General features: G+C 41.6%; 1 protein-coding gene across 2 annotated transcripts in view; it reads right to left on the bottom strand.

Annotated features, from left to right (window-relative positions):
- The window catches only part of FILIP1 (filamin A interacting protein 1), a 112,355-nt gene that overhangs the window by 28,023 nt on the left and 59,941 nt on the right, over window positions 1-24,391 (bottom strand). Inside the window, exons 4-5 of one of the 2 annotated variants that reach the window (XM_026079030.1) lie at window positions 23,146-23,319; window positions 20,708-20,886 (exon numbers count right to left, since the gene is read on the bottom strand). In XM_026079030.1, coding sequence (XP_025934815.1) covers window positions 20,708-20,886; window positions 23,146-23,319 — 353 coding nt within the window. Of the gene's footprint in view, window positions 1-1,020; window positions 1,153-20,707; window positions 20,887-23,145; window positions 23,320-24,391 lie in introns of those variants that run through there. The other variant, XM_026079031.1, reaches the window with a different exon arrangement.

The raw sequence follows: 24,391 nt of genomic DNA, 5'->3' as shown, positions 1-24,391 counted from the left end.
TCTGGGGGCCACTGGCAAGAAAAAAAATAAACTACATTTGTGTTACTTTCTGCTTTTAATCCATTAAATTTTAAAGCAAACTAACAAAAATGAAATACATTTGAACTATCTAGATAAAGAACTTCACGAGCTGCTGTTCAATTTATCACATGGTCAGCTTTGAAAACAAATAAAAACTTGTAAAAATGTAGTTACCAGTTCTAGTGAATCTAAAAACCAAATTTTGTGGTTACCTACTGTGTAAAATTAAAGCATACAAAACCACATAGTCTTCACTGCTGAGTTAACTTTTGAGAAGTGACTGTGTCAAGTTAGATCAAATACAAATTAATAATTCCACTACTTCAAAACTCCATGACAGTTTCCAAATTACACTGTGGAAAACATTTCCTTTTTTTTTAAGGGGACACACTGCTTGCCTTATAGAATGCTTTTTCCCCTTTTTTTGGAGAATTTCTAAYGCTGACTTTGTAGAATGAAAATCCCCTTTGCTGCAGTAATCTATTTGTGTTATAGCTGTCTTAAGTTGAACAGCGAGTAAGCTCAGTATTTTAGAATAAGAACACTTTCTAGATTCCTGCCAACTTTTCGGTACCTTGTTCACATAAGAGAAGCACCAAAGACCTTTAAAAACAAAACCTGGTCAGGCTATTCCATCCGGCCAGGCGCTTTCTTCCAGCTTAACCCCCTCCCCTCCAGTTAAAATATCCACAGCAGTTTTGTAGGTCGGGGGGGCAGCAGAAAGCATTCAAGCTGCACCTGTGAGGGGAGCAGCGCTGCGGGCCGCCCGGGCCAGGTGCGCCGCGCCCCGCGCCCGCGCCCCGGCAGCGCAAACCACCGCACCGCACCGCACCGCGGGCACTTACCGCGCCCGCCGCCCCCTCCAGCGCGGCTCGCGGCTGCAGCGCACTCGCCCCAGCGCTGCGCTGCTTCGCCCCGCAAAGTCGCTTAGCAAGCGAAACCCGCACGCACCAGAACAGTTAGCGCTGCTCAAACAAAAACAGAGCTGAGCTTCCTTACCTTATAATTAGACCTTTTTTTTTTAAGATGTTAAAAAAAAAAACCACAAGCGCCCCAGCCCAAGTCTGCAGCACACCTCGCCCCGGCCCGGCTCCCCCCGGGCCGCCCGGGGAAGGCGCCCTCACGCCGCTGCCCGGCCGGCGCCACAGCGAGAGGTGCCGGCGGGGGCGGTGCGCGGCGCGGACGGAGGGTGGAGCCGCGGCCGCCCCGAGGCGGCGGGGGGGGGGCGATGGGCTGCGGCGGGGCCGGAGCGCGGCCCCGGGAGAGGCGCGGGGCTGCGCGGAGGGGGAGCCCGCCGCCGCCCCCCGCCTCTGGGCGCGGCTGAATTTCGGTAGCAGTCGCCGCAGTTTAGGATTCAGCGCCCTGAGGTTTTCGGCAGCGGGTTTACCGGTGTGAGATAGGATCTCACCATGGGGACCTGCAGCTTGCCTTTCCGGAGCGGGCGAGTTTTTTTGGTGAGTTGCCCTTAGCAAAGCTGACACACCAAGTAGCTCTCCGCACTCACAAAATGTAGYTTCATGTGCCTGCGTTGAAAGTACTTTAACTGACTTCATGGCTCACTTCGGTCAGCATTTCCTTTGACCAGCCTTTCCTAGAGTTTATTATTTACAGCCCCCTCTAGGCTTAGAGTTTATAGCTTAACAATTAAGAAGTAATAATTTGATCTCGAGGAACCCTCATGAATTACTTTCTCTTAACTGAACTAGAATGTACAAAAGATGTTTCCCAGTCCGAGTTGCCACTTCATTCCTCTTACTCGAGAAAAGCTGCTGTTGCTTTTCTGCTGTTGTCACAGTGTTTGAACTGACATTACCACTGTTGATAAGCATTGGTTGTTCTTGGTCTCAGTTGATAAGGGCATGAATAAATGAAGAAGACAATCTTTTTTCCCCTGTGGATTTAATATATGCATGCTGTTTTTTGAAAACACATGTATAGTACCAGGGTTAACTCAAAAGACTGTATGAGGTCTGAAAAGAACCATTCTGCTAGCTCCCTGCATAAAAATGTCCTCAATCAGCTCTTTTCCCAAATCAAAATAAAAGAATCTGGGGATTCCTTCTATTTGCCTAATGAATCGCTAGGTTGTTCAAGGTCATCTTTTCAGTCTTTACAATGAGGACTATAAACCTCTCTTTTGTCTTCCCTTCCCTTTCTCTTTCCCTTTCCTTTTCCCTAAGATGACTGTAGTATCCAAAAAACCCCGTATCATGTCAAGTATTATTATCCATTAAAACAGACCAGTATGTATTTGTGTTTTTGAGAAACTGTTTAATTTCATGATCTCATTATTTTTCCTTGGGATCCTTGCCTCCTTCAGTATATAGGCTGGACAGTGCTCATTTAAAAAACAGGTACTTAATGATTGGTTTTATCCTCTTTGTTCAGGGTCCTTCTTTGCCACTCAGACTTCAAACTCTGTTCTGAGAGCAGAATTACTAATTTCTGGAAAGGCAATAGGAGCACAAAGGGGCAAGGGTCTAGTTATGGGCCCCTGCTCTGGGGTATGTGGGATGTGATTTTCCAGCTGCAGCATGCTGTGTACACTCAGATCACAGTGCCACTTGCCTCCAGCACAGCTGTGGCTGCTCCAAACTTGTGTGTGGAAGAACCCGGATCTCCAAACAAGCTCCCCCAAAATGAAAATCATTCTTAAAGTGAAAACTTTCATACCCCATATAAACTAACTTCTCGTGACTTAACTAGTACCATGTAGGAAATCTGTCACACAAACTCTACAGGGGTAGAGTCACATTTTCCAGGGAAATATATAACAGCTTTAATCATTCTCTCACTTTTTATACTCTCCTGCCTCATGTACTAAATACTTTTCAAGAGATGAAGCTGGGCTGCTACAGAGAAGCAGTTGCCTCCTCTGTGCAATGCTGATGCATCCCAAAATGTTTCTATTTTATTCAGTGACAGAGGAAATGTTTCTGTACAACATTTGTGTTTGATCATGCAATTAGAAATGATTACAGTCCATATGCATCCAGCAGACRAAGGTTCTGCTTAATTCACTTACCATGTCCTTGAGTGTTTGCCTTTGCAATCCTAATATCTGTGTCCTGGTACAGCTACATATTCTTTAAAAAGAGAAAATTATACACACAATGGAAAACATTTAAATGAATTTCCACCATCAAAATTTAATGATGTGGCATTATATTGACACTTAGAGGGATCATCAGAAGAGTTTAGATGCTTTAGATTTCCTGCATAAATGCCTGCAATTTGAGTTAACAAAATGGTTGATAGAAATAGCAGGTTGTCAGCATCTATCAATCCATTACTAGAAGGGTGTAGACCACTTTGCGAGCAAGTTTCAAAACTATCTGCTGACAGATGGGTTTGACTGTGATAAGCAACTCAGAGCAAGGCTCTTCTCCAGCAGCACTGCTGGATCTGCAGGGGATATCTGTCCACAGACTCAATCCCCAGCTGGCTTTGAGCTCCTTGCATGGCCCGTCCCAGTCTCTCAGCAGCCACTGTTCACCCCTAGTCTCCTTCTCCTCACCAGTGCACTCCATTTCTAAACCCCACGCCTCCCAAATCTGCAGCTCTCCTATAAGTCCCCTCATATCTGCTCTGGCTCTTCTCTCTTCTGAGTCTTAATTAAGCCTCCTTCCACTCTTGGGCCTGGCTGGACCTGGAGGGATCACAGAGCAAGGGCATCCCTGAGCTTCTTTATTTTCATGGTTCAGCTCAGCCTAGCAATTTGAGGGAAATTTCAGCCAAGATCTTGTCTGTTGTGTTGCATCTAGTATATTAACACAGCTCAAAATAAAACCCAGAGCACAAAGAAAAAAAAGTAGAATTTTAGGGGCCACTAATGCATGTTGGTAAAAGAGGAAGAGATGTCAAAAGGATCATCACTCAATGCTTATGTTAGGATAGCAGCTGAGAACCTATTGCAATCAGCTTTGCACAGATGTGACCTGAAGAACGGATCAGGTGGACTGGGAATCAAGGCCCTGAAGGAATCACTGATCTCATGAAGTCTGACTGCTCTCAATCGCAGCAGGTTTCCCCCCACACCACAGACCTCAAGGCACTACCTCTACCCATCACAAATTTGACAGCAAAAAAACAACAGGCAGAACAATAACATGCCATAAGAGGACAGGAGGAAGGGTTGAGGGCATTGCCAGTGTCCCTGCCTAGCAAGGAACTTGTTAGAGGAAATTCCCAGAGGATCCCACAGAGCCTGCCCCAGTCTAGGCCACAGTCTCTCACTCTGGTGCTAGCAGAGTCACAAGGAAACCAGTAGCATCCTCTGGAGGGTGCAGAATCATAAAACTGCAAAAGCGTTGAGGTTGGAAGGGACCCCTGGAGATCGTCTAGTCCAATCCCCTGCACAGAGCAGGCCCAGTTGGAGCAGGGTGCTCAGAACCTGCTCTAGTTGAGTCTCAAACACCTCCAACCAATGGAGATGCCACAACCTCTCTGAGCGCTTGTTTCAGTGCCCGACCACGCTCATGTTGAAAAAATACTAAAATAGATAGGATTGCTGAGACAAGGTGACGTGCACAACCTCACTGTCTCATCATAGTTGCTGTCTGCACCTGTGACCACCAATGGGCAGATCCCCAGAGGGGGCTTACCCCAGAATGCCGTCTCCCCAGTTTACTCTGTAACTTCAAAATAAAAGCATGGAGAATGCAATGTAGAGACACAGAAGTTGCTTGGATGTGATCCAGCTGACAACTGGATGTAAGACTTGCTAGAGAAGGTGCAAGGTGGTAGTGGTGTGCCTGCGCAGCACACGGACTTGCACGGTGTGGACAGTCTAAACAGCGTGGACTTGCCGGCAGATGGCTGCATTAGCTTATGTATGTCTGTGCCACCACCCATTTTATCTTCATCAATATTGTGGACTTACTAATTAAAGTATAACTTGCTTGCCAGAATTTCATGAATCTTTATGTTTATGCTTTCACTGGGACAAAGTAGTCCAAGAAATACATTGCTGAATAAAACAACACTTGCAACATTGTGAGACCAGATGAGAAAAACACCAAGAAATAAAAGGAGGGGAGAGAACAGATAGGAAATCCAAATTCCAAGTCACTTCTGAAAGTCAGAATTTGTACTATCTGGCACAGTTTTCTGCTCTAGAGAAGGAGAGTAACTGGGAAGCAAAAGATGGAATTGGTTTCACTAGTTAATGATGTGCAAATAGACTACACATTTCTTTGATAGGTTGCTCTCTTTATAAATGCACTGAACTGTGCACAGCAATGGATTTCTCTTGCAGATCTTTGAGACTTGTAACAAATGATTGTCTGATTATAAAATTCTCTGTAAACAGAGCTTTGTAACCTTTCCAGCAGAGTGCCCTACTCTCTGTTGGCTCTTTACCTTCAGTGCAGAAACATATGTAATATTTATAGCAAAGGCAGCACCAGCAACTCTCTACAGGTTCTCTAACATGTTACGAAAAGCCCAAATATTTCTGTTTGTGCAAAACAAACAAAGCTTTTCCTGAATTTGTATTTACTTCCAGACATGAAAAAGTACACTGTGTAGCTTGCCAGACTGAAAATTTTTGTCCATAAAGCCTCCAAAGCAGTGAAGATCTTCCACCATTAAATTTCTTTTTTTTTCTTGCTCTTTTGGGTCTCTTGTCTTTGTTTTGTATTTCTGGACAACTAGCACTCGTTTGGTAAATGCAGCCCTGTCCCCCCACTTTCTACTTATCCAGTTACCTACTCTGAGCATAAGAGATATTGATGAGCTCAGTGAATCTGTTCTTGACAGCACACAAAAACTTCAAATACTGAGGGAGGGGAGAGGATAATTTTAATTTGCTGCTGAAAATATAGTGAACAAAGTGATACCCTGGGCCTTTGGGACACAAATAAATAATGAAGATAAAGATAGTAAATTCCTGAAACAAGACTTCATAGGAAAAGCCTGAGAAAAAGGCTACAAGTTGGACTCTGTGCTGTTATATCTCAGGCAATACATTTTATATGGCATACGTCATGCACAGTAAAAAGCTTCATTTGGTAGGCTGCACTGACAACTGGCTTTGTTCACCTTTGTTCTTATTTAAAACAGGTTGTTCCATGCAGCTGTTAAAAAACATACACACACACACACACACACACACACACAGGCTGTTTTTATTATTCCCCAGATCTTTTCTAAGTCATGCTGCCTAGATTTAGAATTCTTTTCCTCTTTGCAGCATGAAAATTGCACTACATTATGATTTTGCTGCCTTTATGGAATCATGATTCAAAAGTTTAACTAAAGCATTTCTGGCTTTGTTTTTCTTTTCCACTTTTTTTTCTTTTGCTGTTCTACTTGCACAGCACTTGTGTGTATCCTTATGATATCTTGGAAAGCTCATTATCTCCAGTATTACACAACTGCCTCAGATATTTTAATTAAGAAATAGAACAAAATTAACTGCAAATCATAGATGAATGCAGAAATGCACAACATGAAGTTATATCACTCATTTTTTCTCTCTGTGAGTAGCAAAACCTGTATTGGTGGGAGTCCATGAAGCAATGATGATTACAGCTGAAACAGGACCCATATACACAGCTTGTTATACCAGGTCAGGGACATCATCTATTCTACAGTATGTTTTGATCTTGCTTTTGTGGCTAAGAACCAACAGTTTGACCAAAGTGTCTCTGGAGTAAGTAGCCGAGTTGTCTTGGACTTCAGAGAAATGCCACACTGCAGTATGATTCCTTGCTGCCCCCTATAGACCTGCCCTTTTCAATATCAGCAGCTTTCACACATCCAGGTTTTATCAGAGCATCCTGCTAACGCTGTGGTCCCACTCTGCTCTGGTCTTCATCCTTCACCTTGTTTTTCTAAGTTATTCTCTTTTGATGTTTATGTTATTAAGCAGAAAAATTATGTGGCAGAAGTGAGTGTGAGGCTTTGACAGCAGGGAGACCTGTGGCTGTTCTCAGCTTACCAAAAGAGAAATACTTAGTCTTTTGGCAGTGTTTTCGCCTCTTTTGCTTGAGTTGGATCCTGGGTGGGAGCAGCTTCATCATTCTCATGGGAAACCATGTCCTCAAGGACAAAGATTTTTCTTTAGGAAACCTCAGTGATGGAGGACTTTTAAGACTAGAACTGAGAGGATGACATGTTGTAAAGGCCAGGGGTGCAGAACGAGGCTGGCATGTTTCAGAGACCTTCCTGATGAGAACATTACTCGTCACACGTAGACCCTATTAAATCTCTACAGCATTCTGTAGCAGAAGCTGGTTCTGCTTCTCCACACAGCACCCTCTTTCTCTTCATAAATGGTCTCCCTCAAACCTCTTATTTTAGCGCAATTCCTATTTTACTCTAAACAAGACAAATCTCAGGGTCCTTTAAACAACTCTTAAGAATCCATCACTGCTTTAAGAATTGGCTCTTTCTAGTCTGTACCTGCACAATGCCTGGTACAGTACACCCCCTTCTGATGACAAAGGCTCCCAAGTGCTCCTACAATACCAAACCTAAGAAACGATGGTAGTTACCATAAGAAGAAAGAATAACATTACTAACAATGAATTAACCCTGACTGATTTTCACCTGTGTGTTGCTTTTGTTCTGTTGAGAGCTCTCCCTCTATTGTTTCCCCCTCTGCTGCCTCCCACTCATCCGACTTCCCTGAGGGCAGGGGTTTAGAACAGAAATACTCCACCTATAAATAAGGGTCACATTTTTAAGAGTGAAAATAGGTACTCATGGAGCAACTCATGAAGAACTGTGGTGAATTTTCCCTTATTGGAAACCGAAAATCAAAGCAAAAGTATTTTTTTCCCTCACGTATCTTTTGATTCAAACAAGTTCTGAGAAGTCCCACTGCCCTTGCTATACTGCCTCAGACAATATGATCAATACGATGCCTTCTGCTTTATTTTTGCTGTATCTTTCTTTATATGTCTTCTTCTGCTTGCAAATTGGTCTCTCTTCTGTCCTTCTCTCTTCACCACCTTCCCTCCTTCTGTCATCCACTTGCTCAGGCTCTACAGTGCTCTGTGTTCACCAGCACCTCGCTCCCTCATTTCTCCCTCTGTTCTCATTAATCTCTAATTCACATTCACTTCCTACGTGCTTTGTCTGGTGGCTGCCGTCCCCCGCTCTAAAGCTGCCTCTCCTCTATTTCCTGTTCTTTACTTTTCAGTCTCAGGCTCTGTTCTTGCCACACTGGTTTAAATCCTGCTGACCTTTTTTATACTTCCTTTTCTTTTGTGCTTCTCACTGACCCCTCCTCAAAGCTGTGTGATCAAGTGACTGATTGGGACTGCCTGAGTCCCTCACCTAAAACTAAATGTTGTCCAAATCACTGCTTCCCATCTGATACACTAGTGAAAACATGTATTTGATAGAGTGAATAAAGCTAGTGGGGAGTAAAAATGAGAAAAAACAGGCACTAAAGAATTGCTGATTTATTTTAGTATTGAACAACCCAAGTGATGGTGGCTCCAGCTCACACATATATCTCTTTTTGTGTTGATGGGGTCACCAAGACAAAGTCTCAGACATGAAAGAAATGTTTTCACATAAAAGGAGTGAAGAGGTTTAAATCTGGATTTAGGAACTAGCATCATTTAACACAGTGAGCTAGTCAAGTGTGGAGTTGTTCACATAGTTGTACAACAGCAGTGCAGCTGGAGAGCAAGGGTCTGCCCGAGGTGGAGTCAATATGGAGACTCCATCACCCTCAATGCGAGATCTCAGATTTTCTTTGAGAAACTAAGGCTATTTTTCCACTGTTTTATATTACATTTTACCACTTCAGTCACAGCTGGATATAAGGATAAAACAATAATCATCTATGAAAACAGAGAAAAATAAATCCTCTCATGAAGATACCTTCCTGATTTTTAAGCATGACCTCTTGTGAGGACCATCCTCAGTGATTTAGAAAATAATGAATCCTCAATAAAATTTCAAATGCTGTGCAAGAGCAGTCAGCTGCTGCTTTTATGACCTAACATGAGACTGATAGATTTTGACAACGTCAGTGCTGAGTAACCCTGGCTGTCACCACATCCTGATGTGCCATGTCCCAACTGCCAGTCTGAAGAGCTATGAAGGTTTTCCATTGACATTCATGTCAGAATGCTTGGATTTTGCCCTAGACACAAAGGAGTACACACCTGCCCACCACATCAAACTCTCAACTTCAACTTTGCTAGTGCTTTCTGCCCATGTGTTCTGGAGGTGCAGCATAAATGGAAAAAGAAAAACCCCTACACGTACACAAAGCTTTTCTACTCTCATGAATTTGTTAGGTTTGCTGCCTGCATTAGAAGATTTGTCTCCAATGAGAGGCAATTAGAGAAGAAAATGTCCTTACTGTACACCTCACAGTGCTCACTCAGAGGCTAGACTCCTCACAGAGCTTTAAGTTGGGTATTTTAACCTCTTCTTGCTTAAAGCAAGATCCCCCCCAAAAGCACATAGATTTCTGGAAGGCAATTAATGAGCAATTTAAAGAGGGAAAGATAAAAAAGTAAAATCCCACATATAAATCTGAAAGTTCATAGGCACTTGATTTTTGGCAGATCTGTATTTTGGTTACCCAGACTTGGAAATCCCATCATCTTGTCTGAACTGAACATCATTCTCCACCTGAAGTCATCTGCTACTCATAAAATATGTGTCTTTACACTCAGAACCATGAGGGGCTTGTTCCTTGAGGACCAAGGAGAACCACTGACCACAGATTTCTCACAAGGACGGGAGCCACAGCTGCCTCCCTTCGGAGGAAGAGTTGCAAGGGTGGCTGTCTTTTTTGCCAGAGCCTGGTAGTTAGATTACTTGTCCAGAAAGTGTAATACTTGAATTTATTTCTCTCCTCAGTCTGAAATACTTCTAACTTGCACTCCCATTTCCTGAAGGATCCAGTTGAGTCCAGTTGATCCAGCTGAGTCCAGTCCAGTGGATCCAGTTGATCCAGCTGAGTGTTCAGAGGGGGAAAGGAAGGGACGAGAAAGACTAATGTGCCCAGATGGAGAGAAAGGAAGGGGAAATCTGACTTTGCAGTATGGTGGTTAGGGAATTGCCCTGGTAAGAAAGGAGGTTAGATTTCAGTCCCTGCTCTCAGGACTGTTTTACATTTTACATTGAAGAGCTACTTGATTAAAAAAAAATACAGATAAACCTGGGTGTCTGGATCCCCAGAGCCCACAGGTCTCCCCTAGAGCTGTAGCCACAAGCTTGGGATTCACACTTCCCTGCCTTTGGACTCCTACGTTAGTGACTGCACAACAGACCAGCTTTAAGAGGGGGGGGTGCAAGGTGACCTTCCCCAGTGACTCCATAACCAGCTCACTTTCCCAAAGTCTGGCTTCAAACGATGCAACATCTAAGTGACATCATGGCAGAGAGAAGACAAAGAGAGCTGGAGGAGCACAGTTTTAGTAGTTTCTACCGTGCTACCTCTTACTGCAGCAGCAGCTGACATCCTGTGGCTGATGTGAGATGTGAGGTTGATGTTATGAAGCAAGTGTGAACTAGAAGCTGGTGTTCTTGACTCTACTTGCCTTAAAATTTCTTTCTTCCATGTCCATGCTCCCCTCTGAATAACTGCAGAGCCTACACATCCAGGTCCAGCTGTCTTCTAATCACATATGTAGTTGTTATCTGTTGACTTCCCCTGAGTGTTCTAGCTTACAAATTGCTATTTTTTTCAAAATGTTATAGTGACCTAAGCGCAAATGATGCCTCACACACAGAGGAAAATCAGTTTGGAAGGGCTTAAAGCCTTATTGGCAGAATCAATAGGCAATGCTGACCAAAACTATTTCAAAATATAAAGACATTATTTGGCTATCAAAATTATTTAAAAATAATGTAGTCATAAGTGATTATTATAGTAAACAGTTCATACTTGTGATTCTCATTAATCCCATCAATCAAGAATAGCTCCATTGACTTCAAAGGAATTGCACTAGCACCAGCTTTGCACTCAGGAAATCCAGAAGCAGGTTGGTGTATTTATGCATTAGTTGTTTTCTAAGACCTGAAGAATCTGGATGCACAGAGCTCAGTGTGCTAATGAGGAGCACAAAGCAATAGTGCCTGCCAGCAAAAGCAAGTTGGACCAAGGACACTTGGTCTATCTGGTAGGGACATGAGTCAGTCAAATCAGGACACACTCTTCTTTATCATTGGATTAGCGATGCACATAAAGTGCAAACTGTGGAGACAGCTGCAAGTGGCAATGCTCTATTCTCGGCACTGCCAGACCAGTTTTACTGGTGTGGACAATATTTTGGCCCTACCATTTCGATGTTGTATCCCATCCTGTAATTTGAAAAATGAAAAAATGTTGAAAGCTATACACCATTTTAATACAAGTTAAATCATCCAGGTAAAGCCTCATATTTAAATCACTGCTCTTGCACAGCATTTATTTTCAGAGGAGCATTTAAAATTGAACTGTGTAGGAACTTTCATCATGTGATACATATACTTGTCACCAAGTGATATTTTTCACTTGTGACATGATCGCTATCATCAGTGCTGTCACTCTGCTATAATTTAGCCCCATTTTCTGCTCATTTCTTTATCTTTTCTCATTGCGGCACTAGCTATGTTACTATTAATCATTTCCTAACCTAAGCAAGTGGAGAACAGAGCTGTGTGAATAACTGAGTCTTCAATTCCATAGCTGAATCAAAAATTCAATAAGGAATTATCAAAGAAAAAAAATTCTTTATTTTTCTCTCATTCAAGTGAAAAAAAGTTTCATGTGGACTTCAGTGAAACATTTGTTCATCTTGAAGAGGCCATTTGATTTCCATCTCTGTCATTTTAAGAAAAGGAGCAGGCAAGGATGACCAGATCTTGGTACCACTCACCAAAGCAACAAGTTGAAAATCCACCTTTTGGAACATTCTTCCAGGACATGGTGAGACCTGGGTCAATGAATTCCTGTGTCTGGGAGAATTTGAGTCTGTGATGTCCTAGCCACTAAGCTACAGAAAAAATTTTACTCTTTTGGTGAAAAGAGCTCAAAAATGATATAAGAGATTTTTGAAGTGGATCAGTTTTACTGGGGAAGAGTGGGGCCAGACCTCCCCAAGAGACCCAACAAGGGGAACAGGATGGCCTCTTCAGAGATGAATACCCATTAGGTTGAAGGGAGAACTGAGTCTCCCACATTGCAGGTGAATGGTGTAAGCACAGGGTTATTTGGTATGTGTTTTTGTCTAGCTGGTCTTGTGATTAGATCCACAAGATTTTCTTAGATTGTATTTATAATATCACCTGAAATGGCATTTTTAATGAATTCAAAAAAATTGGACCAAACAGTAACTGTGGCAACCCAGTAACTATGGCAGCACAATATTATAATCACAGGTGCTTTATAAATATGAGCTGAATTATACATGTTGCATTCCCTATTTCTTTCCCCTTACCTTTCCACAAGATTTGGCAAATTTTACAGGAATGTTTGGTTTGGGCTTTTGCAGCCCCAGGATTTTTCATTCTGCCTTAGGATTTTTCCATATATTAGCCTTAAAAAGAAATGAAAACTGAAATGATGCAAATATAAAACTCATTATTGGTCTTCTCTACTGCTGGTGCCATTACTATTGTTTCCCAGCTACTCTTTGTAAGCATTGTCCAGAAGCCCGAAATGGTGTTATTGACTCACAGTACTTGGCACTTAAATTCACGAGTAGAAAGGATTCCTGCCAAAAAGATCCTATAGTCTACATGGGTATGAGAATATAAGAGGAGCTATACTGCACAAGACTAAGGCTGATTCATCCCAGTATCCTGTCTTTGATTATGGCTAGGGAAACAACACAAGAAACAGCACAAAACAAGTGGTCCTGCCTGCGGCTTTGGCTCAACCTGATGGCCTCAGCAACTAAGGGCAGGGACTTCCTTCCAGGCATTTGGCTTTAATTCACAGCAGTGGATCTAACCTTTATAAATTATCTGGTGCTGTTCAAAATCCCTACTTTGATGTGGAATAAACAAGAACATGGAGAAGGAATCAGTGGCATAAAGAGGCAAAATGACTTGTTCAGGAACCTGACAGCAGTGTTGTTCTCAGAATTTCAGTGGAACCGGCCACTTCTACTGAAACTTATTTCTAGTCTTTCTGAGAAAGAAACTTCTCAGGTATGACCTTGACTCAGTTCTTTTTTCACTAACCTGACAGCCTGGAACAACACAGCAAGTCACTCAGTCAGTTACGCAAAACCTAGAGATTTAATTGGATCCATTTCTCCCCCAGTTTTCTTCCTACTACCACTTCTGCTCTATCACCCTGAATTATGTTTTACCATCTCAGAAAGCTTCTCATAYCTATAAGGAACAGGCATCTGGGTCCCTAGCAGAAATGAGAAGGGATGTACAAAATGATAGAAAAATCATTATATCTTTCGGGGGTTAGCTTCTATACAGGGTCACTGAGTCAAAATAATCCCCCATATCAGATGAAATCTTGAGTTTCTTTCCACATGTTAGCGAAAATCATTTGAGCACACAGAACAGGTCTGGAATATTTTTAGGGCATTAATCAAAATGGTATGTCATAATAATACTTCACTAATCATTCTGTGCATTTCTGCACAAGTAAACTTCCATTTAAACATAGAACAAATATCCAGCATGTTCAAGCTTGAGGGCCTATTATTTGCATATATTTACACTTGTAAATAAGAAGCATTTATTGAATATTTTCAGAACCTCAGTGAAACCTGGCACTTCTACTGAAACCTGGTTCTAATCTTACTGAATGAGGAAGCAATTTTCCCAACATGACCCTGATTCAGTTCTTGTTTTCTTTGCCTAAAAAAATGACAACCTCAAAAGATGGCTTTAATGGAACTGTGAACTGATATTTATTTCAGTAGTATGATAACTCTGAAATATGCTAACAGCATGTTAATGCTTTAATGTTAAAATTGTTACCTATTGCACCCTGGACAGAGTTTGAGTTCGTGAGCAGATTTTGAATGAAGTAATTTTTTCCCCTGTTTGACCCTGGGAGCATTTAAATTGATGATTCTAGCAAGCAAACTTGCTAGGAATAATGAACTACATATATTTCTGTATAATAATTCTCTCTCAGGGGCTGTGTATCTGATGCCTACTTAGAAATAATTTTGGAAGAATGGCTGAAACAACACATGATGCCATTTTATATAATCCCAGAAGTGACTGAAAGGCTGGACAGTTTTGAAGACTATCCAAGTGTGAAGAGATGGATTTGGATTAGTCCCAGTTCATAGCCAGCATCACATTGTGTAAGACTTACAATACTTTCATAATGTTTCTCCACAGTTAGATGTGGCTGTTTGTTCTCTCATTTTTAAATTACCTCTAGAGTAGTTTTGTTGGAACTTGGGACCAGATTCATTAGCTAAAACATAAACTTCGAGCAAGTTACAGGGAACAGTCACTGCCTCACAATTGGCTAGAACTGTAAAACAGGACCTGTAAAATGGATGACCTTCGGATTTACTTAACTGTTCAGAAATGGTATTTGTCATTGCCAGGTTTTTTTCCTTTATTTCTTTTAATAGACTACCACAGAATTTGTGATCTGTGATCCTAAGAATACATTACATTGACAAAGAAAAAACAGTGTTTCCAAGCTGTATAGATAGCATGTCAGCCTAAAAGAAAAGAATAAAAACTGTTTAATTTTTATAATCTGTTGCCCTTGTCTTCTACATTAAAAGATTAAAAGTTCAGAAATGCAATTACTGAAAAGTAGAGAGAGAGAGAATGACTCAGTGCTTTCTTATGGTCAGTAATGCATGGTAGGATGAGTAACTACTGCAGGCAATGGTGAATTCCCACAGTCCCACTGGGCTGGCTTTTCCTTTTTTTGGGTCACAATTTGGAAACCAGGACAGAGAAATGACTAACAAAGGAGAGCACCTAAAGTCAGGGTACAAATATGGCTGAGAAGTCTTGGAGCAAAAAAACAGGGAAAACGTTTTTGTAAAGTAACTTAATTTCCAGACTTTAAGGGAACCACAGCAAATTACATAATTACAGGACAAAGTCTGTGCTATATGTTTGCACTGTACACTTCACCCCAATATCTCTGTATGGGACTATTCTCACCACAGAATTTGTCTTTAAATGGGTAAATCACAGATTTATTAGCCCTGAACACTTCATAGTAGTGGCTAGATTATTCTCTAAACAAATTATTGACTGATGGCTACTGTGCCTTTTTCTCTTTCTGCCAGCTTCTTTATTTTAGTCTCAATAAAAATCAAGAAAAAATGCAGACTGGAAAGGTAACATACGCAAAATCTCTAACCTATACCATACTCCAGCCTCTACATTTGCTTGAGTACATTAAATAAATGGAAATAAATGCAAGCACTTCCCAAGGAAAGGCTTGGTGCTGCTGTCTCATGGCAAAAGGGAGAAGGGAAGCTTTGCTAATAAAAGCAGAAATGGAAAAAAAAAAGTTTTTTAAAACCTGCTAACATCGACCCTCCCATTTTTTGTTTCAAGACGACTATGTGCTTTATTGCTTGCAGATCAGTTTCCTTTGCAGGTGATGCAGGCCCAAAATTACATCACCAGAAGAGCAGCCAAGAGCATCTCAGTGCCAGGATGACTAAAGCCGGGAGGAATGTATTATCACAGACCACTGAGGACCTTGCCAGTGCATTCCTTGCTGGGGGTGCTGCGCTGGGGGAGGCACCGAGGAGACAATTTTACACCAAGTCTGAAAGTAAACTTTGTGGAGGAAAGCTCTGGGGTCACAGTCCTGCAGTCTCGTCTAAGCAGATTAATTATGGCCATATACTTCAAAAAGAGGGCTTAACTTAAACCAGATTTTGCAGGGCACTGCTTAGGAAGTACAGAATGAATCCCCAACCCTGCCTTTGAGGAAAAAACAAAATGCTTCAGTGCCCTGGGAACACTGTCACCTCGGCTGCAAAAAATAATTTGAAACTACAGCAAGAAAAGCGAGAACCAATTTAAAATCTGCATCATTTGAATGAAGTCTTACTTAAAAACATGACTGTTCATAATATAAATGTATTCATACAGATGGTACTTACATTAGATAGTGGGTGTGTATTTACTGACATGTTGTGCAGTGCAGTAAAACAGTCTCAACAGTCTCAAGGATCATGCTGGAAATGATCAAATTACTCACCAAGCAGTGGCACAGATCACCCTTAACAAGCTCCAATAAAGTCCTTCTGCCACATCACACCATCTAGTCCACAATGTCCCAGGCATATGAAGGAAACTCCCTCCTCCTCCCATGTTAGAAGGCTTTCAGGCTATTTCTGCTATTGTCCTGCAGGACTAGGCTCAGTGGTCCTCACCACAAGCCTGTTTCCAAAACATTAAAATCAATGGGAGCTTTCCAGTGCTTTTAAATAGAAGCAAAATATGCTGTCAACAAAATGGATTAAAAGAAGAGCGCGAGACAAATTGTTCAGAGATTAGCATCTCTAAAAATTTCACGATTTTAAACCTCATCTCTGAGGTCCATCAAGAGCTCAAAGAAGAACTGAGGTTACACAGAGCTCTCCCCCATTACACTGGGAGAAAGGGGCCCTGCTGATCAAATAAAAAATTTACAGTTGCTTCTAAAGATTTCTTTTTTTGTCCCTACAGTTTCCTAAAGAAGACTGAGGTCTGGGACTAGGCAGAACAGAGAATAACTGAGTACCACTTTAGGCTAATCCTGCTGCTTTACACAGGATTTTTTGTGGGGTATAAAAGGGCCAATAACTGATTTAACTACAGCCAAACTGGTGACAAAGCTGATGCTGCAAGCTCCCAAAAGTGTGACTGGAAACCAGGAGGGTGCCTGTGTTGAGAGGACTAACTTCATCATTGCAGCTGCAGTATCATCACAAGCTCTTTAGGTGCCCACTTCCAGCCAAGTTGTCATTGCAGCTCCACACAGATCCCTTATTCTCCATGCACCAAACCAGAAACTCCTCATCCCACCATTCGCCACCAATGGTCTCTGAGGGGAGCCTGGAGCCTCCAGCTCTTCTTATTCCTGAACCTCATCAAGGGGTTGCAGGGAGACATCTGCTTTTACATTCCCAGGGAGGGGGGCAGATAAGGTACCAAAGGCAGCACATTGCATTTGTCATCTGCTGGGCTTTTCTGCTACAGTGCAAAAGACCATAGATCAAAAAAGGGGTTGGCCATGCCCTCTTGTAGATATAGGAAAGAGGCTGGCCCAAACTCCTTTCTGCGTGCAGAGCACGTCATGTGTAGAGGTTGCGAGCATATCACTTCCCCGTATGGCACAGCAGACTGGCCACAGGGAGGTGCAGGCAAATCATTTTTCCCTCATCGGTCCGGAGGAATGTTGCAGGCTGCTAGACTGCCTTCCCAAAGCCATGTGTGCAAACAGGCTCGACTAAAGTCAGCATGTCCAATTAGAGTCATGGAAGAAGTTAACAAAAATAAAAAAAGAAAGCTGGTTAATGTTAACAAGAGAGGATGAGCAATGGAGGATAGAGAAGGACAGCGCTGAAAGAGACCGTGATGGTACAGAAATAGTGGTTGACGTGGGTAAGTGTGGAAAAGGAGAATAGCCCAACAGTAAGAAGCAGAAGATACTATCCCTAACTTTCAAAACATTCCCAGTTTTATTGTAGCATACTATAGGGAAATGTGCAAAACACTTAGGCCCCCACTTCTGTAGAAGCACCTCCTACTAAAATGACCAGATTTCTTTCAACTCCTTCTGGCAACGGGCTTATACTGTCTTATATAGTTTTTTTGTAACATCTGGATTTTTTCCAAAGTTTTTCTGCAACTGACCTGCACAAATCTGGGAGAGCCAACATCAACAGTCAAGCCCTTTGGTGACTGCTGCTTGCTCTCTTTACCCCTCCTAGCTGTCTACATTTTGTATAATCCTGTGTTCAGTTTTCTCTTTTTCATATCTTTCATGCCTAACTATTCTCGGCAAGTCATGCATTTCTGTTATTTCTTCCTCTCTGTGCAAGGTTGGCCTAATAATCAGTCCCTTACAGAGATTGTTAACTTTCATATTATGCTGTTGTGGATGGATTAGAGCTAATGTATGAAAGTGTATGCAAAAAAGATTCTAAAGCAAATACAGTAGATGAGTACTAGAAAGATGTTAGAACCAAGGGATATTCTCTGCTCTTAAAGAATTTCCCATTTTATCTTGTTCAAACAGGGCAGCAAAAGCAGATATGGCCTCTAAAAGTTGTTGTGGCCAACACTGGTTATAAAAGATTTGTAAAATTCTGGGAGGACAAAAGTTGTTGCATTGTACTGCTTTTGTTGTACCAGGCTCCTGTGAAACGGACCTCCCACAGGACCAGTCCTCCTCCAGCTTGCCCTGTCTCATTAACATCATAACTGTGAGTATAACAGAGGGATTGACAGGCAAAGTTCACCTCAGCATCCCTTTTCTTTTTCATGGAGACTACATGTCTAAGCCTCAAGCTTCAAAGCACCACAGTAAAACAAATATATATATAGTGATACTTGTAAAACAGGAATGCTTAGGCAGAACCCTGAGAAATGCCTTTGGGCAGGCCAGCTCTCTGTCCTAATATGCAGATTAAGTGAGTGTGATTTTCTGTATATTTTAACCTATTGTAATTGAATCTTTCTACTAAAAACTGTCTTTTGACAAAAATCTCTTGCTGATCGCCACTGTGGGGCTTTCCTGTCGAGCCATCCCACACCTTCTCTCTTTCTTTGAATATAGCCTTCAGATGATACTACTTCCAGTTTTAACACCTACAAAGGTGTGGATGCAGCCTTAGCTTTCTGTGCACTCAGAAAACAAAAACGATGAGTTTAGATAATTTAGTACTAAACTAATAAATAGTTTCCACCCCATCTTGATTCTGCTAATCTGCTCTGTAAGTGATCTGGGAGGAACATGCTGAACAGGGTGGGACGTGTATTCTTGATTTTCCATGTTTAGCCACATGCCATGTTCTCTCTCTTTGGTCACTGCTAGGCTTGAAACGATTTTTCTCATTAGTGCCTTAGACAAACAAAGTGGATTAAGTAGCAAACATCAGGTTTCTCTTGTCACTCAACATAAATCAAGAGGACTTCAGCAGTGTAATTATTCCCCTGCTGCTACCAGTACATAGGTACTGGTGACTAAAGCTAATGGATTTGGTTGCTCTTAAAGGATCTTCTTTCAATAGAAATTCAAACTCAATTTCTTCTTTTTTATTGCTGTTTGTCCAAAAAATGTGGAATATAGGGAAATAGAGGTATAAAAGACACAAAAGAGCAGCAAGAGTATGGGAAAATAGTCATGGAGATAGGACTTGATATTTCAGCTTTAGTAATGAGACAGAAAACTTTTTAATCAATTCATTGAAAAAAATCAGTTCAAAACAGTTTGTAATCTTGGGCTGCCTTCATGAGTTGAGCTAGGTTATTAGATTATAAGGCAACAACTGTCAATTATAGTGAATGTGGTAGATAAATGTAAATTTTTTTTAATTCAGACTTTACTTGTGCAGCAGTTCAGTTGCCTGCATCTCCACACATACACATATATTCAGTTTAGAGAAAAAATGACAGCTAACAGAATTGGAGGTGAAATTACTCCTTCCTTGGAAATACAACAAACTTAATTTTTGATTTTCTGTTAAGACAATAAAATTGCTAAGATGCACAAGCTCTTTTGTTCTTTAAAGTTTGCCAATCAACACAGAAGAATAAAGAGCCAGAAAAACAGCAGATATTAAACAAGGAAATACAGTCACTTGAGCTCTTGTGCCACCTACTCAAAGCTGGCACTGAACTGAGCTCAGGAAACACAATGAACAATTTAACTCCTGGCTTTTTGCAAATGTCTGTCACTAGACAGTGGTTTCCTCAACAGCATTTCTCCTTTGAACTTTCCTTAAGTACTTTTCTCAGAGCTTTTTTTTTAAACTTTGTCAATTGATTTTGAGCAGTTTGGTATGAGCATAAAATACTTCATATTGAAAAACTGAGATTGAGTGCTCATTCTTCACCTAAGTCAGGTGCTGTTTCTGTTCTGTGACTTAGAGAACAAATTACTCCCACAATGAGGAGAAAAACTTGAAAAAAAAAAAAAAAGGAGTATATGAGCCTATTAGGTAAACACTGCAGATAGAGCCCAGGTCTGCAGACAGGACGCGTTTTATAAAACGTGAAAATATTTTCTTCCTGGGGAACATAGATCTTGCCTGAGGCATGCTTCTTCAAAATTACAAAAAATAATGCAAATTATTTGTGAATTTGCAAGCCTAAGTGTGAAGGGTATGGCCAGCTTCCTGCCACCTGCGTGCCAATATTCTAATGTGTGGTTTTCCTAATCCCGTCCTGCTGTGATAAGCAGTGCCCCATCCTTCACGAAAAACAGCTTGTTGGGTTCACGTAGCTGAGCATGACAGTCCACAACTTAGCCAATGCAAATAACATCTGATCACTCAAAAGCTGCCAGGAGATGAACCCAAAATGGGCATGAGTAATTCAAAACAAATTCATTTTTAAATTCAAGTGCACACTACAGGAGTATTTTATGCTATGCTTCCAGCTCTAGATGTGAACAGTAATGTACTAATAATGTGAATGGCCTGACATTTACAAATGGTTTACATGAGTTTAGTGTCATTTAAACACGGAAAATGCCAAAACATGTCATTTCTTAACCAAAAAGTTTTGGGATATTGAGGATATTCTTTGCGCTGGCTCAAGTACTCACCTCTCACGCTCCTGTTCCAAGAGGTTGGTAAAGTCATCGCTCTTGTTCATGTAATCTGTATGTTTATGCTTCTCATTTTCTAGCTCATAAACTGTGCGGCGATGGCACTTTTCTGCCAAGAGGAGCTGTTCCAGCATGCGTCGATATGTCTCTTTCTGCTTTTCTTCAAGTCTGTCCAGCTGGATTGTAGAAAAGAATAGACTGTTTTAAAAGTTTCCTTGCTTACTTCATCTGATTTATTAACCAACAGTGTTGTGTTTGATAAATGCAAGTCCCATAATTTTGTCTTGGACTTTACACAAAGCAGTGCCTTGAAAAAAGAGTAACTGTCCTGTAAAAATAATGATTTCTTTGGGCAGTGTGTTTGCAATAAACATTTGCATAGTTCTCATATACAAAGGACAGAACTTTTGCATAGTTTTAGGATAACAAATATTGCTGCAGTGCAGAATGTCTCCTGTGGTGAGGTCCTGTACCCGCTCTCCTTATTTTACAGAGGAAAGCCATAGCTTGGCACCTCACATTAGACAGGAATAAGCCAATTAACCTATACCTGCAAGGTGCTCTGCAAATCCCAGGCACAATACCTGCCCTCAGACCCTAGGGAAGCTGGAAGCAACCGAAGAGACCCAGAGGAACAGAGACTGGACCTTACTGGGAAGACTTTGATGTTTCATGCTAGACAACTGGAGCCTGAATTCAAGCACTTAAATGGGGACTTAGATATCTAAATGTAGAATTTTAAGGTGTAAGCTCAAGGCTGGAATTTGAACTATGCATCTGCAACACAGTCATACCCCCAGGACTGCTGAGATACAAAGTGTAACCTGTTTATATTCAGCATGGATTCAGTTTTATATTTCCAGCTACAACTCATTTTAAGCCTTAGGGTTTTCCCCTCAGCCTGTTTTTGACAGAAATTTCTCATTTTTATTAGTAATGCTTTACTGCTTTGTCTTCTATTTCTTCACTAATTTACTACATCAGCTGTCTTTCAAACAAACACTAAAGTCAGCAAGGTGCGCCTAAAAAGTTGCCAGGACTCACCAAAACCATCAGAGCTATTCATGTAGCTCCTTTCACAGTTTCTTGGGAGCAGATGGCGGAAACTCAATTTCTCACCGCAGCTGAAAGCGCCCTCACTGCTGGCACTGCTCTGTTTGCCTGCCCTCGGCACCAGCACTGGCGTTGTCAGAGCCTGCTCTGGCCACCTGCAGCCCATGCACTGAGAAGTGCCCATAGCCCTGGCTGCACCAGGCGGCTGCTGCTTCACACAGCGCCCATCTCCACACACTAAGGAAGACAGGAGAGCAGGAGGGCTGCATCCATTTTGAAGCAGAAGTCAAATGTGAGAGTCAAAAAGCCATGGCATTTTGTAAAGGAGACAGGCTGGATTCAGCCTTGGGGAGCAGATCTTTTGCACTTTGGAAATTTTCCCGCTGTTGTATTTTAGCTCCAACATGTCCCTTGCAAACCTTCATGAGCTAAAAGTTTTGCACTGAGGTCCCCATCTAATTATCAGCTTTTTTAGACAAAAGCCTTGGTAAGGTCTTTTAATTTCATTAGTCAGCATTTCATGTGTGCTCCCAAATGCTGCTGTTTGCTTTCCTTATTTACTATTATCCCCAAAATACTAGAAGATATTGCAACAGGAGTACACAGATATCCTGTGATAGACAATTCCTGGTGAAAAATGCAATGTTTGAAACGGAGAAACTGTGAACAGTTGGACATGCACTACAGGGTATTTATTATATGTTTATTATATACTCTTTTTCCATGCCCTGAACTGTTACGAAACCATGAACATGTGCAATGCTTGCTCAGTTTGGAGTTCATGCTGACCTCAGGCATTCCTAGATCTATTCAACATTCTTTTATTGCTTAGATTTTAAACCAAGAGATCAAGTCCTGCAGGTCTTCTTTAGGCCCTGAACTGACTTCACAGTTCTGCAGTGTTTCAGGCTTAAGTGACTTAAAATGAGTATTGATTTATGACAGTGTAAATACAGTCAAAATCAATCTCCGATAATCTTCTCTTCCTAACTACGCATATGATAGTGCTCTAGTAGGCCAAGAAAGTCAAAGAGCACTTACCAGTGCTGTGAACACTAGAGATTCAAGCCTATAATTGAGTGGAATTTATAAAACAGAAGAGAAATGTGACACCAGAAGATTTTGTTCTTGCCTGACTGCAGTAATCCTAAGCAGCGTATGAGATCTTTATTGTTTAAGTTCAAACCCAATGATTTTGATTAGATTTTTTTTCTGCAGGTTGAGTGAACAAAAATATTCAAATTTTCTTCAGTTTCTTGTCATTTGTGCGGGAGTTGTATAATTCTCTTGCATGCTTTGCACAAATGCAAAGTAGGTGGAGTTTCATTTCTGATCAGGATTGCCCCATATAGACTTGCTGATGTAAATCAAGAACTTATTACCTCTGAAATTGGTTTCTCATAGACATCTTCTCCTACTGATTTTTCTTGGGCAAGGATGGCATCCCTGTGTAACACTCGGAGCACATTCTCTGGAGCTGCAGATCCGTAATGAGCTTCTAAAACTTCAGGTTTGGTTTTCTCTGTCTTCAGCATGTGGATCACATCCTCCCTTGCCTGTAAAATTGTAAATCAGTACCATAAGCCAACTTGTAACCAACAGGGAAAATAGGGGCATTTGAGATGTACAGAGTGCATATGCAAAAGTAAAATAAATTAGAAGAATGTCAGCCTGCCAATTCAAGTACAAAAACACTGGGAGATATCAAAGTAAACATTATCTGTGCAAACTGAATGGGATTTTTGTAGGCATTAATCTGTTCCTGCCTGTCCTTACATACAAGTCCTATGAGTTTTTATCTGAGTTGGAACTAGAGCCAGGGAACATCATTATTCCTCATATATTTCTCTGTCTTATTCCCTGTCCATGCAGTTCACTGACCTAGGTAGGTGGGAAGATGAGTAAAACAAAAGCACAAGCGAGCTGAATTAATATTTCTCAGGCAGCCTCAAGTCAAGTTTTTCTAGTTGTCCACTACTTGACTTTGTGACCGCATGTTCTCTTCAAGTAACATTTTAAATAACATTTTCTAGTTTTTCTTAGTTCGTTTAAAGAGAACCCTAATTAATGTTGTAGAAACCAGCTAACTAACATAGCTGGTGACAGATACAACAAGGCTGAACAAATCTTTCCGAAAGCGGAGGATGACCCTGAAGCCTTTAAGCTCCCAGCACATCTGGAAGCAGTGGTGCACTGGTGGCTGGGGGGATCATGGGTCTCCACTTCTGCTCCCAGCTCAGGATGGGGAGCCCTGTAATTGCAGGTGGCATGACGAGGCATCCGGGTCTGATGAGACTGCTCCACAATGCCACCTGCCCATAAATAAGAGGCATTTTTGAGCCATACTGCAGACAAACACTTAATCCCAAGCTCTGTTTCCAATGGTATTTGGCAACATCTGTTAAGCCATCTGTAAAATAGGGGAACGACACTTGCTTGTCCTTCAAGGCAGGTTTATAAGGCCATGCTCAGTAGAAGGGTTGTACAAGGAACAAGTTATCAGTGGGCAAAGGACAACTCCCTGGTTACCCTAGGGGTCCTGGAAGGGCTCTCACCCACCGGCCCGAAGGGGTGGGGGGCAGAAAGGTATGGGCACTGTTTTTTCTCTTGCCTCAACCTCTGTGCACT

This window comes from Apteryx rowi, unplaced genomic scaffold (genome assembly GCF_003343035.1).
Source record: "Apteryx rowi isolate R43461 unplaced genomic scaffold, aptRow1 scaffold_490, whole genome shotgun sequence".
Taxonomy (NCBI): domain Eukaryota; kingdom Metazoa; phylum Chordata; class Aves; order Apterygiformes; family Apterygidae; genus Apteryx; species Apteryx rowi.
This window is presented reverse-complemented; position numbering and strand designations above follow the sequence as displayed.